Below are 27,173 nucleotides of genomic sequence, written 5' to 3' on the forward strand. Positions count from 1 at the left end.
TACATATAGTGAAACGTGCTATAATTTGCTTGTGTGTGCGTGACCTCCGGAAAAAATTCAATTGAAAAGTTTTGTGGTGCAGTGAAAAAGAATAATTAATTTCTAGCACGAAATATCCTAGCTCTCTAGTCGTAAGCATCGTTTACGGACACCACTGATACGGTAGAAAATGGTAAGGAAGAAAATTGGCCATTGAGGGTGGTGTGATTGTGCAGAAATCATAAATGTTTTAGCACCAACATAACCTCTTCAAATGATTTTTCTTTTGCATTTTTAATTTTTGTAATTAATTTAGCTTATTTCTTTTTGTTTTAAAGGATGTATTTCTCATGATTCGGCGAAAGAAAACAACCATTTTCACAGACGCCAAAGACAACACGACAGTTAGTGAATTGAAAAAGATGATAGAAGGTGAGCAAAAGTCATCATAATCATTCATTTGGGGGCATCGCGCATTTTTCCATTCACATCACTGTCAAATGCCGGATAGGGCAAAGTTGCCGGAAGATCCTCAGGGGAGGCAGGGAATCGCTGTAGCTCTCAGTCAGAGGTGAAACCCAAAGAGATGTGACGTACTGAGTGCAAAAGTTTGATCAATGTACAAATGAGGAGGGAAAGCAATAACCGGCAAAAGTCTTATCGGACTGACCATCGAGTGGGCTTTCAGTCGATGGGGACAAAGTTCTCTCCTCGACTCTTCCAGCAGCGAATCATCATTCTTTGGAGTTTATTTTTTTGTGCGTTGCCCCCAAATAGTATTGAGCGAATGTTTACAAAAATGTTTTGTGTGGATTATATAATGTGCGGAGAATCTGTTGTTTCTTCTTTGGGTAATAGGCATTCTGAAGATTCGACCCCGCGACCAACAGCTGTACAACAAAGATAACACAGTAATGGAAGATGATAAACCACTACAGGACTATGGTATTTCAATGGTAACGGCCAAGGCACAGGCACCAGCACAACTTGGCCTGGCAATACGGACTGAAACGGGGGAGTTTGAGCCATTGGAAATAGCACCCTACTCATCACCACCAGACCTCCCGGACGTGATGAAGAATCAAGAGGCTGCCAATGGACAGGAGCAAGTTGCTTAATCGCCTTTCTTTCAACAACAAAAACACCCCCCACACACGCTAAAATGAAGCCACACAAAATATGCAGAGGAGAGCTCCATCATAATACAACCACGAGAGAGAGAGGAAAGAAAATGTTGAACATTTTTCTTCTTTGTTTTTTTTTTGTCTGGAATTACACAGGAGAGCGCTTGAGGTAACAAAAAAAAAAGAAAAATAATAATTAAATTTTAAATGCAAAGCGAAAAAAAATGTATAAATTAATCATTTATTCTTTTTACCAATATTGTGAGGAATTTTTTTATTTTATTAAATAAGCCTCAGCATTATGGGTATTTTTGCACTATATTTTCTCATTTACAGATTCCTTTTATACGTATTAAAAATCCTTCTTCTTTTGTTCATTCTCTGTATACTTTTAGGGTAACAAAGATTCTTTTATAAATCACCAATTTTCTTTTAGAGAAATTATCCCCTAAATTTTTTTGTTTGTTTCACTCTTTAAAAAATTTTTGGTTTAAATGACTAAAGTAATCACTTACAATTTTCCACTATTTAATTGGTCAAAACGACTGAAGTACTTCAGTAAAATTGACAGAATTCAAGTAAATTATGTTTCACGAGTGTTTCAACCATTTCAATTAGTTAATACGGTCAAAACAATCAAAGTACTTTACTAAAATTAACAAAATAATTCAATTAAATCCATTAAATCACATTGCGGGAGTGCTGAAATCATTTGAATTAGTCAAAACGATCGAAGTACTTCAGTAAAATTAATAGAATTCACGTGAAACATATTTCACAAGTGTTTCAATCATTTCATTGATTTTAATTGATCAAAACGACTGAAATATTTTAATTCATTGCATCATTCGCACAATGTGATTTAACCGATTTAACCCTTTCACGTTCGCATGAAACATTGAATCATGCGCTTTTTTTAGCACGATAATTATTCAATGGATGGTCTCAGAGGACACTTCTCTATTAAATTGTCTTCTTTAGCCTTATTTAAGTAAATTCAATGCATTTATAATTGAAAAAAAAAACAAATTCATTCACACTGGAAGACACGAATTTCTAACCTTAAAAATTTGACTTTAAATTTATCTTAAAAGATTTTTTTTCTAAAGTTTTCTTTCTACAAACTTGAGTTAATTGAATTTCTCTACACATAGATGTAGAATTTATCACGAAATGTTGGATAAATTTTCATTTTGAGACGATTTAAAAGAAGAATCACAGCTAAAAGTCAAATTGGCCACAGTGGCCAGCAAAATCCTCCAAGAGTTAAATTTTCTTCTTTAGCCTCATTTACGTATATTTAATGCATTTTCAAATCGGGAAAATCTGATGTTTTACGTTTAGGTCTATGTATAACCCAAAAAATATATATTACCGTTCTCTCGCAATTAAGCTTTATACCACGGACGGACGGACGGCCGGCCGGAAAATTTTTTTGGAGCATACGTTTTTTGGAATGTGGGGACCCTAATTCGTGCTCATACCAAGTTTGAGCCCGATCGGACAACATTGGATTTTAGGTGGTACACAGAAGCTGTGCTATTCTTTTCTTCGAAAGAATCACAGCTAAAAACGCGAAAGGGTTAATTCTTTCTACATTATTCTGTCAATTTTACTGAAGATTTTCGGTCGTTTTTAACCAATTTATATGGTGGAAGATCGTGATTAATTACTTCAGTCATTTCAACCTATTTTTTTTCTAAACAGTGATTTTTTTAAGATATGCGCAATGTTTTTTTTTTAAATTTTAGAGAAGAAATTCATGGAGGGTAGAAGATAATTTTCTTGATTTTTAATTCAATGGGATAGATTCTGATATAAATCTTTTATCTTACAATTCGTAAGTTGTAAGATTTTTTATATTCTGGGAAAAATCTTATAAGACTTTTGACATTTTATTTCATTCTTTAATTGGGTTTTTAAAGAAAAAATAATTTTCCAGGGCTCTTAAGATATTTTTTTTTGATAAATGTTTTCTAGAAAAACAAATTCTTTGTTTTTTCTTGTAGAGAACAATAATTAGAACGATTTAAAAACATCAACTGTCAAATTCTTTTAAAAACTTTTAACTTGTTAAAAAAGGAAAGATTTTTATCAGAATCGACCCCAGAGTTGTAACTTATCTATACCTACATATTATAATAATAGACGTTGGTGCTGTTTAATAGTGAAATCATCTGGCAAAACATACCTGTTCCCTATAGAAGAAAAAAAGAAATGAATTGGTCATAAAATTCTATATAAATACTCATTAAAATTAAACAAAAAAAAAACAACCTAATATCCCTCCTAATGATTGTTTTTTCATTCTTTCAAAATGCGCCTCTATCTTCCTGCTATTTGCCATCAATTTTGAGCGCCCCACGTTTTTTTCTTTTTCTAATATTACCCTTTATCCCCTTTATCTCTGAATGTGTACAATTACTTGCATTATATAAAAAAAAATTCTTCTGATTTCTTTTTTAATTTATATATCGAAGACGATAGAGAAAAAAATAACGAATGTGGAATAATTTATGTAATTTGTAAAAAAAAAAAAAAGTATGAGAAATTAAGTGATTAATAAAACTTGAGGGAGAGAGAGAAAAAGATAAATTCTTTGCCACTACTGATGCTCTTCTAGTAGTTCCTTTGCTTCCAAGTGCTCCTGCAAACGATCCCGGAAAAAGTCCACATAGTGTGCCTTCTGGGCTGATGTGGCGGGAAAGTAGTGCCCTCCAGGGTGAGTGACAACAGTTTTATTCTCAAATCCTGAAGCAAGAGTCTCACTCATCTCTGTGGGGATGATGTCATCATTCTCACCGTAGATGTGCAGCGAAGGAATCTTCACGGTATTCTCGTAGTAGTTAAGATGAGCAAGGCTGAGGGAACGGAATCCAGAAGCAATCACAACAAATTGGGGCTTTAACGTTGTTATCATTCCACGTTCAGCTAGATGACTTAGCAAGCCAACGAAGCAGCCACCCTGACTGAATCCCAGGAGCCCATGGAAGGGTCCCTGCTCTTCCCACGTACGCTCCACCAATCGTAGGCTATCCTCGAAGCCAACAGCTGGTCCACCGCTGTAAATACCGCGGAAATGCCCATCAGGCTTGTTGAACCACCAGCTTTTCTGATTCTCTGCAAAATATCAAACTAAATTGAATTTTATTATTTTTTATGCAACAAGCACCATCACTAACCATTCACAGATTGATCTTCCTCGCCAGGAAGTGGAGGAGCTTGATGGGGTGCTGTGATAAAGACAAATTCAACGTATTTGTCCAGATACTTCCGGAAAGATCCCAATTTGCTACGGAAACTAAATTCATTTTGCCTATAACCATGGATACAGAGTACCCGGAGACGGTCTTTTGACTGAATCTGCAGACCACTTTCTGGATTTTCCGGATCACTCATTTCCCACGTTTTCTCTGGATTCTTTTTTTTTAACAACTAGCACGTAATTTTATTGACAAAAACGATAAAAACACTTTTTTTCTTCCAAAGAAAAAGCGAATTTTCATTTCCTCGTGTGTTGCATGTTTCAACTATTACGGAATCTCATGTAAAAAACATGATCCTGACATTTTTTTCATTCCCTCTCACTCCCACTAATGTATTTTCCTATCTTTTGTCTTTCTCTAACGCATGTTGCCGACATTTTCATTATTTCATGCCTTCTCGCTCGGACTTATGAATTTCGGATCTTTTGTCCTATTCTTCGCCGAGCTGAACATTTTTCCTAATATTTGGGGATATTTTTCCATGGAAATGTGAAAATTGACTTTGCTGAAGTGTTCTCAGTGCCAGTGAAAGTGAGAAAAGCGGAAAATTAGCGTCAATTAGCCGCCAAATACGTGAAAATGTGCGAAGTGAAAAATCAAAACATTCTTTCCCTGATCAATTTTTACGGGATTTTTTGTGGTTTTCAACCAAACAAATCACTTCGTACGGGTTTGTTGTACCTTCCTACAGGTTATCTGCATACGGAGAGTCTTCCTGGGGTTAGGGAATTGCTTCCTGGATGGTGGAATCCCACCTGAACACGGAAAAATTAATCCGGGAATGAATGTTTTGCTGCGCGAAACTTCACTGGTTTTCATCGGTTTTCATTCATCACAGAATGTTTCATAAAACTTTTTTGACAAATTGCATGTTTCACATTTCTCTTGTTTTTATGTGTGTTCAATGTGAAATGTTGTCCTAGTTTTTTAAACTAAAAAATCCCCACAAAATTTGCGAGTAAAGTAAAATTTGAACGTGTTGAGCAAAAGGACAAGAATGTCCGAATTAAAACGTGTCCCAATTGCAACAATTGGCGATGTGGACAAGGAGAAAAAGGCATCGAATTCCGTGCGCTTGGAGTTGAAGCTCTTTGAACCCAACGCGGTGGAGTTTCCCGAATTCAACTACCAAACGCTCCTTCATGGCGAAAAGGTAATCTTCTGCATGACACAGTGTAGCACCCCTCCCCCAAAGGGATGATAAAAGTCCTTCCGGGAGGGCGGCGTGAGCGGGAAATGAGTGGGAATGTTGAGATGAATTTGTGTGGAAGGAAGTGACAGCGCCATTGATTTGAGGGAAAGATGACGTCGCCCAAAAAAAAAGAACCTAAAAGGAGCTGCCGCAGCATTCAATGGAAAACCAATTTATTCTCTCATTGCAGAAGAAGCGCAAGAAGATGTCGAAAATCAATGGATTCGCCCCATCAAGTAGTGATCCCTTTGAGAATGATGACGACGTCGCGCGGATTGCCAAGGAATTGGAAAAGAAATACGTAAGGCTGGTGCGAGGGATGGGTTGAGGAGGAAAAGGGGGTATTAACCAAAGAAAAAAAAACCTTTCTTGCAGGGTACAAATAGCTCCTATACAAAGAAACGTAGCGGCCGAATACCCGGCGATTTGTGTGACAAAGGCGCTGGATACGATGAAAGTGATTCGTTTATCGATAACACCGAAGCGGTGAGTTTGTAGGGAATTTCATGAATCTCACGAGATAACTGTCTGATCATTTTGTCATTTTGTCCCCACATAGTACGATGAATTGATTCCGGATGAGATTGAAACAGTTCGTGGGGGTTTCTACATAAACTCCGGCCCATTGGAATTTCAACACTTATCCAATTACGAACGACCCGATGATGCTCAAAAGATGCCAAAACCCAAGAAACGCGTACTCTCCACTTCATCGTCAAGTAGTGAGGATGACAATGAAGATAGGAGGAATGTTATCAAGGCTACGGGGGAGGCAGCAAAGAATGGGCATCATGAGAAGAAAATCAAGACTTCAAATGCAGCAGCAGCAACAACAGGAGATGGGAAGAGCACAAAGACCCCCAAGGTGGTCAGTACGGGGGAGAATACAGCAAAAAGGAGCGATGTTAAGACGAAGGCTGATGCCCAGGATTTGGGGAAGGAGAGATTACTCAAAACAACCACCGTGAAGGACATGCTGCGTGCTAAGCGTGACAATCTGCGCAATATGCAGGAAGCTGCCCAAAAGCGTGACAATGATGTCGATGGAATTGACTTGAGTAGCGCCCCAATGACGTCGGAATCATCCAATGAGAGTACAGCCGTTGATATTGCAAATGGGGTGAAGCCTGAACCGAAATTGCCGGCAAATCTCAGTGAAGACATCCTCAGGAATATTATTATGCTCAAGGAAGCCGCCAAGGTGTCTGCATCGATGGGAAAGGCGAATTTCTTCGATGCAAAAGTGCAGGAGGTGTTGTTGCGCATTGAAAATGCCACAAGATCCGCTGGAGGGCATATTCGCAATCAGGTGTACTCCTACCTGGAGGCCCATCTGCCGTGCAGCAAACAAACACTCATGTTGCGCGCTAAGAAGATGAGAATTCAGCAAGAGGAGGCGAGGGTGGAGAAGGCGGTGGCTAAGCTCAAACGAGGGATTGAGGAAGTCATGCCGGGTGCTGTGGAGGCGTACAAGAAGGAATATGAGAGGGTGATGGAGCTGAAGAATGGTATGGCCATCATGGGGATTCCGGAGAAGGAGAATGATCTCAAGTTGCCAAAGAAACAGTTTCCATGGACTGATACGACGCGTGATTTACTAAATGCCGTCGTTACTACGTGTAGGGCTGCTTTTAGTACGGTTAAATCGCGCAAAGTTACCTTTGAGGACTACATCATGGATTGCCTCGTGACAAAAGTCCTCCCAATTTGGCCACAGGGTTGGATGAAGATTGAGGGGCTTCTCAAGGAGATGGATGGGAAGGGGGTGGTTGTTAGTAAGGTGCCCAAGGAGGGGAGTAGTGGGGATGTAAAAGTCCCACCAATGGCACCTTCTAGCAGCTCCTCAACAGGTGCAGCAAAGAATCCATCTGCAATGGAAAAACTCGATACGAAAGTTCCGTCCAATTCTGCTGCGACTACTTCAGCACAAGCACTGAATGCAGCCCCACCAGTGGCCACAACGTCATTTCCGTGTAGTAGTAGCCTCACAATAACCCCCGTGAGCTCAACAGCTCCAACGTCAAAACCTCTTCCGGTTGTGCAGAACAAGGTGACAATCACAAATGTCGATGGAGTGAGTAAGGCAGCGAAGGTTCCGGCTATTCCCAGTGTACCCCCGCACCTTCCCAGTGGACTAAGTATCTCCATAACGAACTCCTCAACACCCCCACCCCTGCCTGTTGTCACCCACAGTACGACAGTCGTCAAAACAGCTCCAAGATCACCGCCAAAAGAAGCCACACCTCCTCCCAAGAAGTCATTTGATTACAGTATTAGCAGCATCATCTCCTCCACAACATCCGCACCACCTGCCGCCGCATCCACCAATCCACCTGCAATACAACAATCTCAACCAGCAAAAGGAGAAGCCGAAAGGTCAGTAATTGATGTGGAGGAGAAGGTTAAACAACCACCAACTGATGCAGGTACATCAGTTCCACCACCAAAGACTCGTCCAACACCGAGTACAACGGTCATAGCAGCTGCGGAGAAGGTAAATAGTGCCCCAAAGCCGGAAGTGACAATCTTCGAGGAGCTCAGCAGCACAACAAGTGAGACTGATTCGGACACAGACAGTAGCAGTGATTGTGAGATAATTGAAAATAGCCCAAATGCAAAGAAGAAAATCACAGCAGTTCCCAAGACAACGATTCTTCGGGCACCTAAACCCCCTGCACCTGGTGCGGGATCATCAAGTACTTCCGGTGGGGCCCAAATGAAGCGCGACATGGATCCATTGGCACTCACAAATGACAATGATATTGATGTTAATCAAATAATGAAGGAACTTAAAGAGCTACAGGTAATGTGGCGAATTCATTGTGTAAAGGTGTATTGTAGGGTAATTTTTGTTCAAATTTATTTCCCGTAGGAATTCCAGCAAGTTAATTCACGCGCAACAGGAGCTTTTACGAGTAAGAAAACATCGGATACCTCGGAGTATAGCAGTAAGTACCGGCTATAACAATAATGCTTACGAGTCTCTATAAGTTTAAATTTGTTTTAATTTGTTTTCTGTGTATAAATTGGGGGTTTAAATGATGAAAATGAATTGATTTTTATTACTGTTAGAACTTACCTTTTAACCTCTTAAGGACCTTAAAGAACTTAGTTTTTTTTTATTTCTGATTTTTCGTCCTTCCTGACCCTATAAGTCATTGGAGATGAATTTTTTTTATCTCAAAATGTCCAGGGATCATAAAGATATCATCCTGCATAGGATTTGACTCAATAAATAAAAATTAACTAGATAAAATTCGGCAAATTCATAAACAAATTATATGGATCGAAAATGTCATTCACAACAAATTAACACTTGGAGGACCCAACATTTGGCACAACGCGGAGGATCAAATTGGTAATAAGTACCAGTTGATAAAATATGCTCAATAATTAATTATTAATCAGTTTATTGAACAAGGATCAAAAGTTTCACTAATTCTTAATCTCTTTGAAGCATTCCTACACCTAATTACTAAATATTTAATTGAGAAAATCGTCACTGAAAACAAATTGCGTAGAATCGATGCAAAATTGCCAATTCAAACGACTTTTTTAGCTACAATTTTCCTTAATTTATTATTGCGCCTAAATCATAACAAACTTTGATTTTTAAAGTAACTTTTTAGTCACTTCCGGCAATAAAATTAGTCCACATTAATGTTTTTCACCGAGGAAAAGTGAACAAGAGTACTTTATTTGGGAAATATGGGGAAACATAACCTCAAAACAATGGCAAAAATGTATGGGATTTTGACTGGTAGTTATTACCAATTTGATCCTCTGCGTTGGATTCTGACTTTGACCTCAATTATCTTCCAAAGAAAAGACTTTTCTCGAGATTTTTTTTCTGCAATCTTAAAGTAATTAAATTTCCCTACACATAGATGCTAAATTCATCGAGATAGGTCCAATAGATTTTATTCTGTGACGATATTAAGGTTTCAATTGGTACCAATTACCAGTAAAGTCCTCCGAGTGTTAATTTTCCTCCATTTTTTTCAAAAGGCCTACTACGATTTTCAACGCCTACATAATCGGCGGTTTATTCCTTCAATTTTTCTTCCAGTAAATTGTCAGAATTATTATTCATTTATTTATCATTGTAATTCCAATAGTTATGTATCTTTTATTTTCTTCAAGTATTTGTTTCGTTTTTCTTACGATTGATATCTTTTTTTCATCAAATTATTTAATTAGTTGGTGTTCCACTTCGTGGCCAACACCAAGTATTGTAATCGTCGGAAAAACCGACCCCCTCAGATCGGGCTCAAACTTGGTATGAGCACGTTTTAGACATCCCACATTACGAAAATGGTGGTGGAAAATTTTTGATCCGGCCGGCCGGCCTGCCGGCCTGCCGTTGGTCCCCATTTTGCCTTATAGCTCGAGAACGGTAACAGATAGAGACTTCCGGTTTGAAGTTTTATATAGAAATGTGGGTGTAAAATTTCATTTTTTCGCATTTTCAAAATCCAAGATGGCCGCCGTCCGCTATTTTGAACTACTGTCAACCACTTCCCTTATAGCTAGAGGTCTGAAATTTTAGTATGATGTAGAGCTCAGTGAGACGTTTTCATCGATAATTCATACTTGAAAATCGGTCAAGCGGTTTAGCAAATATGGCGGCTTAAAGCAAAAAGTGTTTTTTCGATATAACTCGAGAGCGGCTTGACCGATTTTGACCATCTTGGTATCAAATGAAAGGTATTGCGAAGCCCTACAACTATCTAGAACATTTCAAGTTTCAAAAACATCCGCAAGAGGCGCTAAAATCAAAAACAAAAATTGCCTAATTTTAAGGGGCAATATCTCCGAATCCCCATTATCGATTTCTTTTAAATTTTGATATGTTGTAGCCTGACTCAATATCTTTCACCAGTCCGAAAATGAAGAAAATCTATGTCGCCGTTTAGAAGATATAGCCATTTGAAAAATTCTTGAATTTTAAAAGTTCTAAGAACCATATCTCTTGAACGGCTTGTCCGATTTCGCTCAACTTGATATCAAATTAAAGGTTTTGAAATTCTCTACAACTTCCTAGAACATTACAAACATCTAGAACCATTTCTTGAGGACGAAAAATGCGAAAAACTGTTTTAGTAAAACAAAAATCCGATATTTTGTGTTCTAGAGGTGCCCTTGAAAAGTATCAAAATTTATCCCATATTCTGGCTTATTTTAAGACCTTTCCATAACTAGTCAAGAAATTTCTGTAGGTGTTATGGAACCAGAGATATGACCATTTTTTGCATAAAATTACTGAATTTCACGAAAAAAAATCAATTTGCCTACTAATTCTGCTCACAAATCGCATTACAACGCATAAACAAACTTTTACACGTTGTGGGACACCAACTCTTATAACTGGACGCGTTGTGATTGACTTATTCCTTTCAAACGGAAATTTCTTTTTTTACCTAAGCCTACTATGCTCCTTGTTCATGTTTTCAACGGTAATATTTAAAATTCATCTTTTATCATTTAAGAGAAACTCTGAAGGGTTTTATTTTACTAATTTAAAAATAAACTTTAGGTACAATATAATATATATTTTGGGATTTTTTTTATTATTTTAATAAAAAAAATAAATAAACAGAAAAAACGTGGATAATAATTAAATATGTTTGTGTTTTTATTTTATGTATTATGATGTTTTGCATTCAATTGTAGTTGGTACATTGGATGCAGCTAGATTAAATGAATTAAAGAGAAACTTAAGTATACAACAACATATTAATCATCATCCTGAACTGCACGACGAAAAGTTATTTCATGAAATCACTGAAGGTGTGTCAAATATGTTGAAATATTAATTTTAAAAAAATATTTTCATTTTTATTAAAAATATTATTTTTGTTTGCTTTGATTTGTCTTTATGTGTGCTTTTAACTTTGTTAATGAGTTTAAATGTTGAGAATACTTGGAAATTTCAGCTGTGATTTCATCAGTTCGCAAGTAGAGAGAGAGAGAAAATATGATGAAAATATGCTCGGACTAAATCTCTAAAATAAAAAAAAAACAACCACATAATTTCAGGTGAAAATATGTTTTAACAATTTATTAATTAATTAGTTAATTAATGTAAAATTTTAACTTTTCGTTTATTTTTTGTATCAAAATTTTGTTTGTGTGTTACTTAATGTAGTGAAATGTTTTAATTTTTTTTACCTACATTAAATTACTTTTTTTTTTTACAATTTTTGGTCCTCTCAGTGAAATTTATTCCTTCAATTCCTTTTACAGAAACAACCCAGAAGAAGTCAGATAAGTCAAAAAACTCAAAAAAGAAATAAGAAAAAAGAAGGGATATTCCAAGTCAAGGATAAATATTTAACGTACTAAAAAATCTATTATTTTCCTTTAATTTTATTTATACTTAATAATAATTTTCCCCTATATTCACGTTCTGGTATAAAATAAATAGTAATATGTATATAGGATTGATCCCTAAAGGTTTTTTGTATATTTTTTGTAGTTTTTTCTTTTAAATTGATTTTGTAAATATTTATATAGATATAATGAGATTTATTTTCCTACATAAAAAAAACAAAATACATTTCACTATTAAATTTTATTTTTAATCATAAAATTTCTTTAAATACAAATTATATTCAATATTGTTCATAACCTGTTTTCTCCATAGTGGGTGTGGGTGGACAAATTAATATTAATAGAATTTATATTTATATACAATGAGAAAGAATAATATTATATTAAAAAATAAATAAATACTCTTTAAAAAAATATAAATATATGTATACTGTATGATTCACAGTGAGAAAGAGAGAGAGAGAAAAATAAATTTAATTCAGAGAAACGTAAGAATGGAAAAACTCTTTTGTATTATGTGAGAAAAAAATGCTGCCAGATGTAAGAAGAAAAAAAGAAGAATTTGATTAGAGTTTTTTATTATTATTAATTTTATCAACAATATTAATTAGTCTTAGAGTTATGTAATATGTAATTATTCGGCAAAGTACATTTTAACCAAAATTCATCGGATAAAAAGAAATAAAACAAATGATTGCAGGAAAATGCCGGATGTTTTATTCTCTAACAGGGAGTTTATTCCTTTTTGCAGCATCCATTCTCTCCGCATTTGCATGGGCATTTAGTGGTTGAGTCGCACTGGCATCCCTGGCAGCAGTTCTTTGAGCAGGTTTTGCAGTCTGAAAAAAAATATTTTGAGAGGGAAATTGTGAGAAAATTGCAAAGAGATTGAGAAGAATTCTTATTAAACTTACTTGGATCGCATCCTTTGCACGGCATTTTGTTGGAGCTTTTTGGAAATTCTCGTTTTGCAACTAAAGTTTATTTTTTACAGCACTGATCACTTTCTTCTTCTGACCAAAAGTAGCGCATCCAGCCTCATTTTATACCACAAAAAATCAACACAGTGCCGTGCGCACGGTGTTGAGCATGGAGCAGAGTAAAGCATTGGAAGCATAGGGTCGTGTGTTGGCATCGTAAAATATTTCCGTCTCAAGATGTACCGCGCGGAGTGCTTATCAGAATGACGCTTATCACTGATACAGGGTAACAAAATTTTATTTTTTCTTCTCTTTTTTTTGTTTTTCATTTAATCATTTTGGACAATTCTCTTCTCAATTGTCTCAATTAAATTATTAATCGAGAAGAAAAATTAATTGATTTTCCTTTAGTGGAAAATTAAAAGTAAAATTATCTCTTATCAAGTGATATTTACTCTTACTGTAAAAAAAATCTATTGTACTTGATCTTCAGAGATCAAAAAAAAATTAGAAATCAAATGGGGTAGATGTTGCTATAAATCCTTTTGTTTTCTTACAATTCGATAGTCAGTTAAAGATTTTTATTTTTGGTATTCTGGGAAAAATCTTATAGAATTTTGACATTTTATTTCATTCTTTAATTGGGTTTTTGATGGAAAATTACTTTTCCTGGCTTTTTAAAAATCTTTCTCACTGTTTTCTAGATCAATTAATTCTTTGATTTTTTTTCTAGAACGACATCAAGTAAGAAAATAAGAAAAGAAAAGATTTTTAACAGAATCTACCCCTGAGTTTGTTCAAATATTCCTGCTTAATTTCATAAACATTCCTTTTTGGCCAAGAATTACATAAAATTTTTAATTTAAGTCGCAAGTTTAATTTCAATCCTTTCTTCAATCTATCAATTTAATTAAATTTTTTATAATAATTTAGGAAATTTTTCTGCTATTCCAAAAAGGCGCAAAAAGTAAGCTTTTAACGGTTTTTCTTTCAAAGAAAATCTCAGTACGCGAACTGTCAAAAAAATAAACTTTCACCGCAGCAAAAGTGAAATGTCTTTTCTTCGCGAAAAAATATTAAAAGAGAAATTTAGACTTATTGTGAGCTTAAAATAACTATTTTACCTTAAGAACTTGTAAAGTTGAAGCTGCCATAGAGGATTGTACAAATTAATTGGGATTTACTTTAAAAATCAGGTAAATATTGCTAAATGTTTTCAATCCTAACCTTAAAAACTATCACTGAAAAAGCTGGAATTTACCGCCTTTTCATCTAATTTTCTTTATCTAATTTTTCCAGGATTTTCCATTCACACGAGGACATTGAGGGAGGAGGACACAAAAAATGCATACAGTAAAAAGCATGAAATCAGCTTATCAAATGATTTCAGATGAAGATTTCTATCTCTATAAGAACAAGGATTCCTTCACATTTGGTAAGAATTTATTTTTATCAATAAAAAAGGATTTTAATACAAAAATTAATTAAATTATTTTGTAGATTATTTCTCTAAGCTGTCAGATGAGATAATACTCCAGGTATTCAAATGGCTTCCCAAGAAGACACTGATGAAGTGCAGTTTAGTCAGCACGCGCTTCCTGCGCCTCACACAGGATGAGACGTTGTGGGCACGAATGGATCTTGCTGGGAAATCCTTCAAAGCAGAGGCAATTGGCCGAATAATAACGCGTGGTGTTATTATCTTGCGACTAGCTCAGACAAAAATCATCGATCCCATTTTTGAGGCAGATTTCTTCATTCGCAATGAGCTATTTGAGAGCAAATTGCAGTATTTGGATCTCAGTATGTCCAGCATTACACCCACGGGACTCCAGCAGCTTCTAAAGACGTGTCGACAGCTGCGGAAACTCAGTTTGGAACATATTCAACTCAATGATGGGGTTTGTGAGGAAATTGCACAGAATACTGACCTGGAGGTGCTCAATCTAACACTCTGTAGTAGCGTAAGTGCACGAGGATTGAGAAGTATCCTCCACAATCTAGATAGGTAATTTCTCTGATGAGGGAAAGTATTTTCCGGCTTTTTTTTTAACACATTTTCCTTTTTTTTTTTAAAGATTGCAGAGCCTCAATATTTCTTGGACAAATTTGGAGACTGATTCTGTTGCCATACTCGTGGAGAAAATTTCCCCCAATATCCTTCGATTGAATCTAGCAGGATGCAGGAAAACCCTAACAGACGATCGTAAGTTGGAGAATTTATCTTATTTTTCTTTTAAATTAATTCTCTTTCATTTTTTTTATTGCAAAAATTCTTCAGATATTTCTACGCTAGTTGAAAGATGCCCAAATATCCGTGAATTGGATGCATCTGATTGTAATTTATTGACAGTGGAAGTCGTGAAAATTATAATAAGATTCAAGAATTTGGAATATCTCTCACTTTCGAGGTGCTACAGTATTTCAGCATACGCCTTTATGTAAGAAATTTGTGATGTTAAACTCTCTAAAACCTCATTGATCATCTCTCAACTCTCCTTTTCTCTCCTTTCTCTTCCAGGGATTTCCAAAATATGCCATCTCTGAGCTTCCTGGACATTTTTGGCATGCTCACTGATGGTCAACTGAAAGTTGTCATGAATTCCCTTCCAAATATTGGCATAAATAAATTCATCAATAGTGCTGTTGCGAGGCCAACCGTTGGCACACGACGTACATCCATTTGGGGTCTAAGGACACGTGATTGAGTATCTCAAAGTTTATTTTTTTATAAGAATTTCAGTGAAAAGCAATTTAATTCTATTCTATTAAACTGATCAATCTTTGTGTAGCATTTTCTCTGAATTGAATACAAATTATCTACAACATAAAACAATTGACTTTTATTTAAACTCGTAATGTTTCTTGGACTTTCTGAGTTGAAACCTTCCTTTCCTAACGTTTGACATTTTTCTTTTAGCTGCGATTCTTTCAAAGAAAATAATAGCTCAGAATGCACAGAATTAATCCTATTTCAATACTAAAATTATTAAATATACGATAGAATTTATTTAGAGAGAAGAAATTACTTTTAAGATGGCACTTCTTTTTTTTAGCTGTGTTTCTTTCAGACACAGCTTTTGTGTACCGAGCAAAATCGAAAGTCGTCAGATCGGGCTCAAACTTGGGATGAGCACGAATTAGGGTCCCCACATTCCAAAAAACGTATGCGCCAAAAAAAAATTTTTTCCGGCCGGCCGTCCGTCCGGCCGTCCGTCCGGCCGTCCGTAGTACAACGTTAAATTGCAAGAGAACGGTAATAGATAGAGACTTGCGGTAAACGGCAAAGTTTAAAAGTCGACTGGAAGACGTCCGATTATGACGTCAAATTTTACCCCCCACCCCCCCGTCCGCCATTTTGAATAACCTCAAAATTTTGTTTTCGATATATCTTAGCCCCTGTAATAGCTAAAAATCTGAAATTTTGATATGTTGTAGGGGCCATCAAGAGCTTTCCAACGATACCTCATTTTCGAAAATCGGTCAAGCCGTTTAGTCAATATGGCCGCCACAATTTTTCATCGAAAATCGACCATAACTCGAAAACGGCTTGACCGATTTTGATCAACCCGGGGTCAAATGAAAGATCTCAACAAACCCTACAACTCTCTAGAACATCCGAAGTTTCAAAAGTGACCGCTAGGGGGCCAAAAATCAAAAACAAAATTTTCGATGAGTTTTCGATGAATATCTCGAAAACGGCGACATAAATTTTCTTCATTTTTTGATATGTTGTAGCTGACCATATTATCTAGCTTCATGCCAAAAATGAAGAAAATCTATGGATCCGTTCTCGAGATATAGCCTTCCAAAGTTGGCATGTCATATCTCGGGTTCTACAAGTCCGATCTTGATCAACTCAAGCGCAAATGAAAGGTTTCGAGAAACCCTACAAATGTCTAGAACATTGCAACTTCGAAAAATGACCGCAAGAGGCGCTAAAGTCAAAAACAAAGTTTTCGAAAATTTCGAACTCGAATTTTTCGAAAATGGCGACATAATTTTTTTTCATTTTTCGATATGTTATAGCTGACTTCAAGACCTTTCAAACAAAAAAAAATTTATGAAAATCTATGGATCCGTTCTCGAGATATGGCCTTCTAAAGATTTCTTAGGGTATGACTTTTCAATTTTTCCCGACTTTGCGCGTATTTAAGTTAATTCGCATTCTAGTTTGCTCTCACAAAATTGGTACACTGAAAGAAACACAGCTCCCGTAAGCTTGGTCAGCTTACCAGTACATTTTAATTTTGTAAAAGAAGGAAATTAGAAATTCGAGTTGAATACGGAATATTTAATTTTAGGAAAAAAATTTAAGGAATCTTAAAAATTTGAACGAATTTGTTAAAAAAAATTTAAAAAAATTGGAATCTTTGAGATTTATTGTATTCCCCAGGATTTTCCAGCATTCTAAAAGGATTTTTATTCACTTTCTCACCTTTCTCAGCTTTTCTAATCTGTATTTTTTTTTACGTTAGTAGCAAGATCTTCCCCTAATATAAACTTTCTCTAAACTCTAAAGACTGATAAAAAAAATGACATTTTTATAAAATTAAAGCTTTTTATTTATATTAAAACGAGGTAAATTGTCGCTTCGCTCCAATTTTCCTCGCCCCGCTTCGCGGGGGGTTTTGCGCTTCGCGCAAATTTTAGAGAGAAAAAATTGTGATGATTTATAAGTATGATTGGGCACACCTATCAATCCCAAAGAAAAATTTGCAAAGAGAAGAAATCATTTTCATACAACATTTCAGGCGCCAAATTCAAAAATTCGCAAAAACTGCATGAGAGTTATATGGGGGCTACCTGAAGGGGGGCTTTGGGGGGAAAATGGATACGGCCACTCGAAACCGCCTGATATAAGGAGCCTCTGTGCCAAATTTCATCGCGATCGGTCAAACGGTGTAGATTTGTATAGCCGAACACGACTGATTACCAACAAACAGACCTTTCTTTATTATATAGATTAGCAACATTTCAATAAATTAAATATTTTAAGTAATTGGACAAAACGGCAGATAAATGACAGTAAGCACGTCTGTCCTACCATAAGCATTGATTACATTGCAAATATCTAAAAAGTTACGTCCTTGTGGTCGATAAGGAGGTGTTTCTGAGAATTGTGAGTCTTCTGGTTGATTCTGTTGGGGTTCTGGAAAATTCCTTTGACGTTGTGGGAAATTGCGTTGAAATTCTGGGAAATTCCTTTGAAATTCTTGCGAATTCCTCCGCATTCTATTGATGGAATAGGCTTGTAAGTAGATTTCACCGTCCCAGGGATCGAAGGATAGAAGGAACATCATTCCAGAGGAGCATAGATGTGACATTGTGAGGAGAATGAGGATCACATTAACCTTCCAAGTCATCATGCTGAAAATATTCGAGATTAGTCTTTCCGTATGATCGTACTTTATGTGATAATTATTACCTTCACGATCACTTTTATTAACTTTTATTTTGTGAGTGTGTGTTGAATGGAAATGTTAGAAAGTAAATTTTCACTGATAGTTAGGCGTTGATCACGTTGCAAATTTGTCCGTTGGTCCGTTCTGTTTGTTTAGAAAGAGGAGTAACTCTCACTGGAAGTTCTTCAGTGAATCCTCATGGCACAGAAGAGATCTAGAGTCTCACGATCATGCTATACAACCACAAAAACTTCCGATAAACAAACTTGCGATGCCACAAGAAGAATTAAGATCACTCCAAGAGGTGTGATCATGTTGAGTGTAGGTGGTGGACTGATCGCTAAAGCCAATTTGAAGCTCATAATTTTTTGCAAAATTGAAATTTCTCCCAATTTCTGCACTCTAAACACTCGAATGAATCTATAAAAAGTATTTTGTTCGTTTTATTCAATTTTTCCACCGAAGGTTTTGGAATGAAAATCAATCAGTTGGGTCTTGTGCATTTTATTACCTTCTTCATTGCCCACCCAATTGCCTCATATAGCTGCAGCAGCACAGATATTTCCTTTCTCGTGTCTTAATTTACTTTTATTTAACTCGAAAATAGATTATGTCTTCAATGGAGATCACTTGCGATCTCACCTGATCATTTACTTTTCCTCTCAACTTCATCGCATTTTTTTTAAACTTCTTTTACGACCTCAACGCTGCGTCTTTTTTGCCTCTTTATGCTTTAAAACCAATTGAAGACAAGACTGATTTTCTAACTCATTTAACGACTTACATAATAAGCGATAAAAATGATCGTTTTTTGCAAATAAATACACGACTAAAATTAATTACATTTTCTTTGTAATTCTTCGTATTATTAAAAACGAAAAAATTACTTTGAAAAAAAATCCTTAAAAAATCGATTCGTATCACAGCTTTGCATTTGAGAGTGGAATTGATTGATTCTGAAGTTTAAGAATATATTATTTGACGTTTATTTGAATGTTTGACACTTATTTCATAATTCTCCCTGCCTAACATTTAACGTTCTTTTTCTAACGTTTGACGTTCTTTTTCTGGCCCAAGTAAAAAGAAGTTTTATTTTAAATTTGACATTTCTTTTTTTTAACGTTTAACGTAAAACATTTATTGAACACTTAATGTATCCTTTTATTTCAATTCTCTAACGTTTGACGTTTATTTTATCATTTGATGATTTTATAACGTTTGACAATTCTTTATTCTTTTGATCTCTAAAGGAAAACCTAAAGTACAAAAGAAATAAAAACTGATCTGGCTAAGTTAGTGGCCCCAGTCTTCCCTATCAAAAGGCCAAGTTTATTTGGGTAAAAGGGCCACGAAAAAGTGAGTTAGATCATAAATTCAAATGATTTTTTTTTCAAAACAAAGATGAACAATTTTACAGCAAAAAAAACCCGAAAAATAAACACAATTTAGTCTTTGACCCAGAAGATAAGTTAATGATGTGTGTTAAAATGTTCTAATATTGTTTGTTTGGTTTTTCCTCAAAAATTTTATTAATTTATTTCTTTTATGATTTCATTGATCTTGCTGTATTGACACACAAAGTCAAGTTTTACTCTCTCTCCCTTTAATTAAATGTTTGTTTTATTTAAACAAATCTTACGAGCTTTTATTGCTTAACTTTCCGGCATGTAAATGCATTTTCATGGTGCACGATTTCATGTGATATTTCCGGAGATTTATCAATGATATGTTTTGTATCCGCAGGATGATCAATGTGCGACAAAAACAACTTTTTGAAATTCAATTAAAAAATGTATATAAATTCATTTATTGCTCTATCACAATTTAATTCCTACATAGCAGGTGCGATTAAGAATAAATTAAAAAAGATAAAAAATATGTACATTGCGGTATTTTATGCACCGAATTTGGTATAAAGCGCATTGCGCGGGAAAATTCTGTGACTTGATCAGCAGCATTGTGCTGAAAGAAAACTCATCCACCTTCAGAACACCTGATTTGTACGGATGTTCGGAAATGCGGAAGATTTTTCTTCACAGCTCTGGCTGATCGAGGAGAGTCACAATTCAATTTTCCCGAGCTGCTGGTGCTCCATCCGAGACAAATTGGCCTGTATGTGTGTTGAAGATGGGGCAGTATCGTAACACTCCATCATTCTCATTCATCTGAATTATGTGTTGTCTCATGTAATAGTTGAAGAAGTTTTAATGCTTTTACACTAGATCTATTGCTTTGCCACACTGCTCTGCAATTATATGAGGCCTCTGTATGAAGAGAGAGAGAGTGAAAGCACAAAGATGTTTGACTTTTTGTCCATTTTGACAATGAGATTATATATATTTTGTCTTCCCTCACTCACCTGGAATTCACAAGAAATTGCACAGATTTTGTAGCACGCGGGAAGTTGGTGTGGTGATGACGTTGAAATAAAGAGAGAATTTACTCGAGCGCGTAGAGATGGCACATTGTGAAGCCACCAAATTGGCACAAGATTACCCACTATAGGGGCAGAAGGTACCACTGGGGATGTTCGTATTGATACCAGGTGACCCAAAGACTCGACAAATGTCCGAATAACTGCGTCCCTGCGATTGGCGATTAACAGCACGATCAGGTTGACGGTTAAAGGTGCCTCCACTGCCGTTGCCAAAGTAGCCACCATTGCTGGGCCTACCGTATGATCCATAGGAACCACCGTATGACCCATAGGGACCACCGTAACCACCGTAGGCACCACCTGAAAGGACAAATATAAAGCTTTTCTTTAAAATACTTCCTCTAACATTTTTCTTACTCGAATAATTTCAAGATTTTTTATTAAATCTTCACAATTGAAATCGCTTAGAAAAATCAATTCTTGATTAAAAGTTCTTGAAATTTTGCGCAAGAAATTCAAAGAATTCTTCCTCAAATAGAATTAATAAATATTTTGTTACAATAAAGATTTATTTTTTCATTTTTATGCACTAAAAGTACACAAAATAAAATTTTTAAGCACAGAAAATCGATCAAATTAGCAAATTAGGGCCTGAAGAAGATCCTATAATGATCAAAACATCTGCGATAGAATTAATAATAAGCAATGAGTATATATAATTAGGAACGAATTTAGAATTTTCATCCTAATATTAATCCTTTCGCATTCTTAGGATCGTACGTTAATTCAAAGATCATTTTATTTTATTCTTTAAATGAAATCATTATTTCCAAGATAAAAATGCATTGAATTAATTAATTTATATTGAAAAGATAGTTTAGAAAAATTTATTTTCATTAAACAAAATGAAGAAAATATGATTTAAAATAAAATAAAAATTAAGGGCACAGTGCAACATTTTGTAGAGAAACAATTAATTTAATGTTTCTTGTTGACCTCTTCTCAACATAATTTAGTGAGAAAAATCATAAAATTAGTTGCGTGAGCTCATCAACAAAATTATATTAAATTCAGGTGAATCATGAAATGTTTTTGTGAGTTGCAAAAAAAGAATTTTGGAGCAAACATTGAAATTCTCAAAATATTTTAAAGAATTTTTTGGAATCTGTTAGAGAATCTTTAAATTTTTTTAAGAAGGACTATGGTATTCATACTCTCATAGAAATAATTCTTTTTCAATTGAACATGAGATTTTCATGCAAATTGCCACTAAATTCTCTCAATGAATACTATTTTGAAGCCCTTTTGACCTTTTTCAATCCCATTTTCAGACTTCAGACTCTTTTGCGCAAACACAAAAGGTGGAATGTAAACCAACTATTGCTTGATAACACAGCATTGAGTAATTATCAGCCTCATTAGCTTTCTTTTAACTGAAACTATGCGCATTGATTCAAAAATTTATAACTTTTGCAACGAATTGGTTTACATGGAAATCTTCAGATTGTGAGAGAAATAATTTATCACAAATGCGTGCTAAATAATTCCAACTAACTCTGTGTCCCCTTAAATTGTTTATTTATGCAAATTACCACTAAATATTGCAGATCACGACATTTTTCTCTTATATATGAAAAGCACAGCAAATTTTTGAATTTTCATAAATAATGATCTTTTCATTTTTTTCTGCACTAAGAACTCGTAAGAAAAATTGATAAATGAAAAGAATATTCTTACCGTGATAGCCTGAGTAATCAGCACCGTATTTTAGATCGGATATAAACCTGCTGAGTGCGGGGAAGAAAATGGGTGTTGGACTAGCTTTTGGTACTTCCTGCACCAATAAAACCACCACAAAGATCGTGAGGACAAAACACACGGAATTCTTCATTTTTTATTTAAATTAAATTAAATTAATTTCTTTTTCTAAATCACTTTGCAAGCACTCAGCACTGTTTTAAAAAAAATCCTTTTCTTTTAATTTAAAATGCAAAAAAAAAACGTTAGGAAATGCAACGTAAGATTACAACGACAGAAAAAAGCGATTAAAGATCAGCTGCTTTACTGAAAAATCTCTCTCTCACTGCATCTGCACCACTTCAGCGTGTTGATCGCAATGCTATGCTCTGTGGTGTGCTTGTGGGCTTTTAAGTGGATGAGAGTAAGTCCAACTTGGTGCGGGAAAATCTCACAGTCTGACCTTGTCGCGTATTGCTTTTAGTCATGAACTTGCGGCGCTTTATTCGATTAGGAAGCATAATTTCCAGACAACCGACTGCGCGGAATTTATTCCTCTCAGTCTCAGCAGCATGATCTATGTTTGTTTTGGACTTTGCTGCAGAAGAATCATTCTCCATTTGATCCTCTCAGGTCACGTTTCGCATTTAGAATTCACACCTCAACGTGCAGAGCTTAAAGAACAAGAAAAAAAAAGATCACAGAATATTCAAAATTGGGGATTTTACCCGTGATTTATGGCACGTGTGTGTTACAAAATAATATTATTTTGTAATTCAAACGACATAATTTTATTATTTTTACAAGAAAAAATTATCTCGCAATAAAGCTGAAAAAAAATTACAAATCAACGAAGGAAGAGAAGATGATTAAGCTCGGCTGACAATGCCCTTCACCCATTTCACAACACAGCGATTTTCAGTGGAAACCGATAAAAGACGCAACAACAACTTTAATTTTTATTTTTAATTTTATTCTTCCGTCACATTTTGCACAGCGAATCATCAAAATGTTCAAGAACATGATCGTTCTTGAGAGCTTCTTTTTTAGACTAAAAGTTTATTATTTTAATTTCTTCAAGAAGCTTTTGAGCTTTAAGGAAAATTATTTAAAAGCTCATAAAACGAAATATGAAAAATTTATTTATTACTCTGAAAAAAAAAGTTCGTTGAAAAGTTTGTAGAAGTTGGAGTATAGATTTAGATAAAAATCTTTTCTTTTCTTTTTTTAAATTCAACAGTTATAAGAATTTTGGTATTCTGGGAAAAATCTTACAGGATTTTGACATTGCTGTTCCAGGGTTCTTTAAGATATTTAGCGTATTTTCTCAACCTTTTAAAATTTTACTTCATTTTTTTGTAAAGTTTTCACTAAGAATTCTTAACAAAGATTTTAAGACTTGGATATAAGATTTTGACAGTTTATTTCTCTCATTTCTCTCTTAATCGTATTTTTGAATTAAAATTACTTTTACAGTTTTCTTAACACTTTAACGTTTTTTGGGTGATACGCTGACCCAAACTTGAAACATTTTATTTTTTCAATTATTTATGATTGTAATTGTTTTTCCAGTGGGCCTGGGGTGCAGTGGATAGAGCGCTTGAGTGCGCATCCAAAGGTCGCCGGTTCAAATACAGAACCCGGCAACGCGCCCCATCCGCCAACGTGCAATTAGATCACGTTGACCGGTTGGATCAGGAGATTGATACACTCCTATCTGTAAAATGGCCCACACGTGGTAGTATCTAGCAAGGCCGCCCACTACTTCTCCGCAAGGAGAACAACAACATCATATAGGGCGGCCGGCCCTGTTCCTATATGGGACGTAGCGCCAAAATATTTATTTAATTGTTTTTCCATGTTAGAAATGCATCAAATTCACCCATAAGGGGCCAAAGAAGACGTTCTGACTGAGAAAAGTCCTCTAAAAAAATTCATAGAATAAAAATCGCGATAAAAGAGCGCATGTTTCAATGTTTTTATGTTTCACGTTGGACGTTAAATGGTTAATATTGATCTTTTAGTGTGTTTTCTAGAATAATAATTTCTTTAAAGATCTTTCTGACTAATTCCTGAACAACAAATTCTTTATTTTACTTTTCTAAAACGACAATAGAACGATTGAAAAATACCATCTGTCAAAATCTTGCAAAAACTTTTACGTTGTTAGACAAGAAAAGATTTTTATCAGAATCGACCCCAACGTAAAAAGTTAGTTTTTACAATTTTTTAACACACTTGGCAATAATTTTAACAAATTAATTTGTAAAAAAATGATTTTTTTTAAACTTACAAACCAGTTAACAAACATTTTTTTTAGATTACCTATTTCAATTAAAAACTGCTGTTGTTGCATAGTGTAGGTTAATCTCCAATCTTCTAATTTAAAAGTCAATTAAGAACGTATGATACCTTTCTAATTAATAGTTTCGCACTCCAATTGAGGCTCTTTTAATGTAGAAAATTGAGAAATAATTAATAGATTTGCAGCAAGCAAAGAAAAAGCGATGAAGGATAATTAAAAGAAGCAATTTTGAATAATTTAAAAGTTTATTAATTATGAAATCTCTTAATAAAATCACAATTTTTTATAGAGAATGTTTTGCTGGAAATTCTACATTTCAACAGAATAGATAGATTTTTTTTTACTTTCCATCCAGTGCATGGACTTGAGGACGTAATCTCCCATCGAGGGAATCAGGGATTGTGTCCTGGTGAGCAGCGGAGAAACTTTACGGAGGATGGGGAAGGAAGGGTGCACACGGAATGATTGGCGAGGTTTAGAAGAGCCTCTTCTGGACGATGTAGAAGACGCACGCCAGGAAGAAGATGAAGGCGAACAGGAGGATAATTTTATCAGTGCACTCACGACGTCCGTATTTATTGAGCAACTTTCCGGATTGTGTGATTGTCCCACCGGTGTTGAGGAGCTCATCCCGTGTGCCCTGGACACTAGATGAGGAGGCAATGAGTGTGTCCAGCGTGGCAGCACTCTTCTGCGTTGTCTCGGACAGATGTCGTGAGATTGAGAGCATCTTCTCAGTCACACTCTCCTGCTGGGAAATCAAACTAGAACGATTTAGGCGAGTCTTTCCTCTCTGACGCAATTCACTGTCTCCGGACGGTGTGAGCAATTCCTGCTTGTCAGCCTTCTCAATTTCCAGCATTGTGGACACATTTGCCTTCCGGAAGGCCTGAAGTGTCCTGAAATTTTTCAAACATTCCCTCAATTAAGAAACTTCTAATGATTGAGAGATAAACTAGTAACCTTGTTAGCTGCTGCCTGTGCGAATCTACATCTTTGGCCACTTCTGGATCCCCCTCATCTCTCGCCCAGTCATCCAGTCGCTCAATACATTTTCTCAGGGCTGAAATTTTTGCTCTTCCCGCCTCATTGAGATTCTCCAAATCCGCCAGAGAGCCACGAAAGGCAAGAATATCCTGCAAAAAGCGTTTTTTTCTTATCCAGGAAGTACCAAGGAGGAAAAAACAGACAACACATAACCTCATTCTGAGAGGTCTATGCCCTTTTGAGGTGTTTTCTCACCTGAATTATTGCTTTTACGTGAAGATTGTTGTCCACAATATCCTGTTTAAGGGATGAGAGGGTGTATTTTTGACTATCCATCCCTATTTTCCTACTAAAACATTAATTTGTATTGCTAAAACACAAAAACAACGTCACCCTCTGCAGAAATTCAGAGCCTCTCAAATAGCCACAAAAGGGGGCATAGACAAATAGGCGTTAGGGGTGAAAATTTCATGAAATTTTCATTACAATGAAAGAAAAATGGAATAATTTCGATTCTTTCAATGGTTTCAATGCAAATTTTCTCGCACTTTCGCAGAATTTTCCGGGAAAAACAAAGGTTTTCCCTGTTCAAAAGACGTTATTGCATTAGCATCTCTCAAAATAAAATTTCAAAAAAATCAAATTGAAAAAAATTAATGACATTAATGACGTGAAAACAATGAAAAATTCACTGACAGCAGTTAAACCGGTTAAACCATTCAAAGTCCTTAAACATTTGAAAGTGATTGTTTATGCTTTTCCGTGGTTTTTCAAGAATTTTTCCATTTTTTGAGGTCAAGAAAATCTAGAAATTCTCAGAATATGTGTCCTTAACTCTCGGAACTCCATATTGGCTAAAGTAGCTGGAAAATTTAGCAAAGACAATGAAATTTCACAGGGAAATAGAAGAGCTGGAAAAATAAATATGGAGGAGAAGAAAGGCGGGAAAAAACGGACTCTAAAGCTGAAAAAAGTGAGTTTCTTTGGATGAAAATCATAACCAAACCTTTTAAGTGGGAAATCCCTAAAGTTCCGCAGAATGCGGGTCACCCTTCTTAAAAAAAAATCTAAAACGGAAAGAAAAGCCGGAAAATTGCGACAGAATAGAAAAATGTAAAATCTAAATCGTCGCTTGCTTTAAGTCGTCGTAAGGAAAACCTTCATTTTTGCAGATGGTCACGAAATATGTTTTGTTTTACCGTAATAAAAAAAAATAAAATCAAAGAAATGTTAACGAAATTTCTTGCAAAATATTCTTTTAGTTTATTTTTAAATATTTCTTTATTTTTTTATAATAAACTTTTTATAAATAATTTTATTTATTCAAAAATAACAGTAATTTTTTATTCAATGAGACGCCCAGAAGCGTTGGATTAATTAGTTTTATTTCCTCCCCTCATTCCAGGTGTTCCAAGTAAATAATTGTGCTGCTCATGACACCGGACAGGTGTGGGTGATTAATTCAAAGAAATTTAATTTAAAAGCAAAAATTCCTGGAAAATCGTGAGTACAGATTTTTATTTAATTTTTTCTGCTCACACCAAATCA

General features: G+C 35.2%; 5 protein-coding genes and 1 long non-coding RNA gene across 6 annotated transcripts; 2 read left to right on the forward strand and 4 right to left on the reverse strand.

Moving 5' to 3' along the window:
* Window positions 1-3: 3 nt before the first annotated feature.
* Window positions 4-1,405, forward strand: LOC129787916 (elongin-B). The gene is made up of 3 exons (XM_055823759.1): window positions 4-172; window positions 318-411; window positions 838-1,405. The coding sequence occupies exons 1-3, from the start codon at window positions 170-172 to the stop codon at window positions 1,095-1,097; spliced, it is 357 nt and encodes a 118-aa protein (XP_055679734.1). The 5' UTR covers window positions 4-169; the 3' UTR covers window positions 1,098-1,405.
* Window positions 1,406-3,606: 2,201 nt separating this feature from the next.
* LOC129787914 (esterase AGAP003155) lies at window positions 3,607-5,030 on the reverse strand. The gene is made up of 2 exons (XM_055823757.1): window positions 4,286-5,030; window positions 3,607-4,223 (listed from the first exon to the last, which is right to left on the reverse strand). Exons 1-2 carry the CDS (start codon window positions 4,500-4,502, stop codon window positions 3,709-3,711), a joined length of 732 nt encoding a protein of 243 aa, XP_055679732.1. The 5' UTR covers window positions 4,503-5,030; the 3' UTR covers window positions 3,607-3,708.
* A 226-nt stretch (window positions 5,031-5,256) lies between these two features.
* LOC129794975 (yemanuclein-like) lies at window positions 5,257-15,647 on the forward strand. The gene is made up of 10 exons (XM_055835971.1): window positions 5,257-5,522; window positions 5,752-5,862; window positions 5,937-6,047; window positions 6,121-8,364; window positions 8,434-8,509; window positions 11,235-11,351; window positions 14,315-14,822; window positions 14,893-15,020; window positions 15,096-15,255; window positions 15,336-15,647. Exons 1-10 carry the CDS (start codon window positions 5,367-5,369, stop codon window positions 15,520-15,522), a joined length of 3,798 nt encoding a protein of 1,265 aa, XP_055691946.1. The 5' UTR covers window positions 5,257-5,366; the 3' UTR covers window positions 15,523-15,647.
* LOC129787917 (uncharacterized) lies at window positions 12,456-12,990 on the reverse strand. Its single transcript, XR_008750273.1, has 2 exons — window positions 12,809-12,990; window positions 12,456-12,733 (listed from the first exon to the last, which is right to left on the reverse strand). It is a non-coding gene; the product is annotated as an uncharacterized LOC129787917 (long non-coding RNA).
* Window positions 15,648-20,012: 4,365 nt separating the features above from the next.
* LOC129787915 (shematrin-like protein 2) lies at window positions 20,013-22,693 on the reverse strand. Its single transcript, XM_055823758.1, has 3 exons — window positions 22,334-22,693; window positions 20,579-20,956; window positions 20,013-20,483 (listed from the first exon to the last, which is right to left on the reverse strand). Exons 1-2 carry the CDS (start codon window positions 22,485-22,487, stop codon window positions 20,712-20,714), a joined length of 399 nt encoding a protein of 132 aa, XP_055679733.1. The 5' UTR covers window positions 22,488-22,693; the 3' UTR covers window positions 20,013-20,483; window positions 20,579-20,711.
* Window positions 22,694-24,864: 2,171 nt separating this feature from the next.
* On the reverse strand, window positions 24,865-26,039 carry LOC129787918 (vesicle transport protein SEC20). Its single transcript, XM_055823760.1, has 3 exons — window positions 25,881-26,039; window positions 25,602-25,774; window positions 24,865-25,537 (listed from the first exon to the last, which is right to left on the reverse strand). The coding sequence occupies exons 1-3, from the start codon at window positions 25,959-25,961 to the stop codon at window positions 25,114-25,116; spliced, it is 678 nt and encodes a 225-aa protein (XP_055679735.1). The 5' UTR covers window positions 25,962-26,039; the 3' UTR covers window positions 24,865-25,113.
* Between the last annotated feature and the right edge of the window lie 1,134 nt (window positions 26,040-27,173).

Source organism: Lutzomyia longipalpis, chromosome 1 (genome assembly GCF_024334085.1).
Source record: "Lutzomyia longipalpis isolate SR_M1_2022 chromosome 1, ASM2433408v1".
Taxonomy (NCBI): domain Eukaryota; kingdom Metazoa; phylum Arthropoda; class Insecta; order Diptera; family Psychodidae; genus Lutzomyia; species Lutzomyia longipalpis.

Bases quoted from the DNA above. Each gene is read 5' to 3' on its own strand.
- LOC129787916 (XM_055823759.1), top strand. The intron at 412-837 runs GTGAGCAAAAGT...TTTGGGTAATAG, and splicing joins ATTGAAAAAGATGATAGAAG to GCATTCTGAAGATTCGACCC.
- LOC129787914 (XM_055823757.1), bottom strand. From the start codon at position 4,502: ATGAGTGATCCGGAAAATCCAGAAAGTGGTCTGCAGATTCAGTCAAAA. The intron at 4,224-4,285 runs GTTAGTGATGGT...GATATTTTGCAG, and splicing joins GGAAGATCAATCTGTGAATG to AGAATCAGAAAAGCTGGTGG.
- LOC129794975 (XM_055835971.1), top strand. From the start codon at position 5,367: ATGTCCGAATTAAAACGTGTCCCAATTGCAACAATTGGCGATGTGGAC. The intron at 5,863-5,936 runs GTAAGGCTGGTG...CCTTTCTTGCAG, and splicing joins AGGAATTGGAAAAGAAATAC to GGTACAAATAGCTCCTATAC. The intron at 6,048-6,120 runs GTGAGTTTGTAG...GTCCCCACATAG, and splicing joins TTATCGATAACACCGAAGCG to TACGATGAATTGATTCCGGA.
- LOC129787915 (XM_055823758.1), bottom strand. From the start codon at position 22,487: ATGAAGAATTCCGTGTGTTTTGTCCTCACGATCTTTGTGGTGGTTTTA. The intron at 20,957-22,333 runs GTAAGAATATTC...TTGTCCTTTCAG, and splicing joins TGATTACTCAGGCTATCACG to GTGGTGCCTACGGTGGTTAC.
- LOC129787918 (XM_055823760.1), bottom strand. From the start codon at position 25,961: ATGGATAGTCAAAAATACACCCTCTCATCCCTTAAACAGGATATTGTG. The intron at 25,775-25,880 runs GTGAGAAAACAC...CGCTTTTTGCAG, and splicing joins ACGTAAAAGCAATAATTCAG to GATATTCTTGCCTTTCGTGG. The intron at 25,538-25,601 runs GTTACTAGTTTA...GAAAAATTTCAG, and splicing joins CACAGGCAGCAGCTAACAAG to GACACTTCAGGCCTTCCGGA.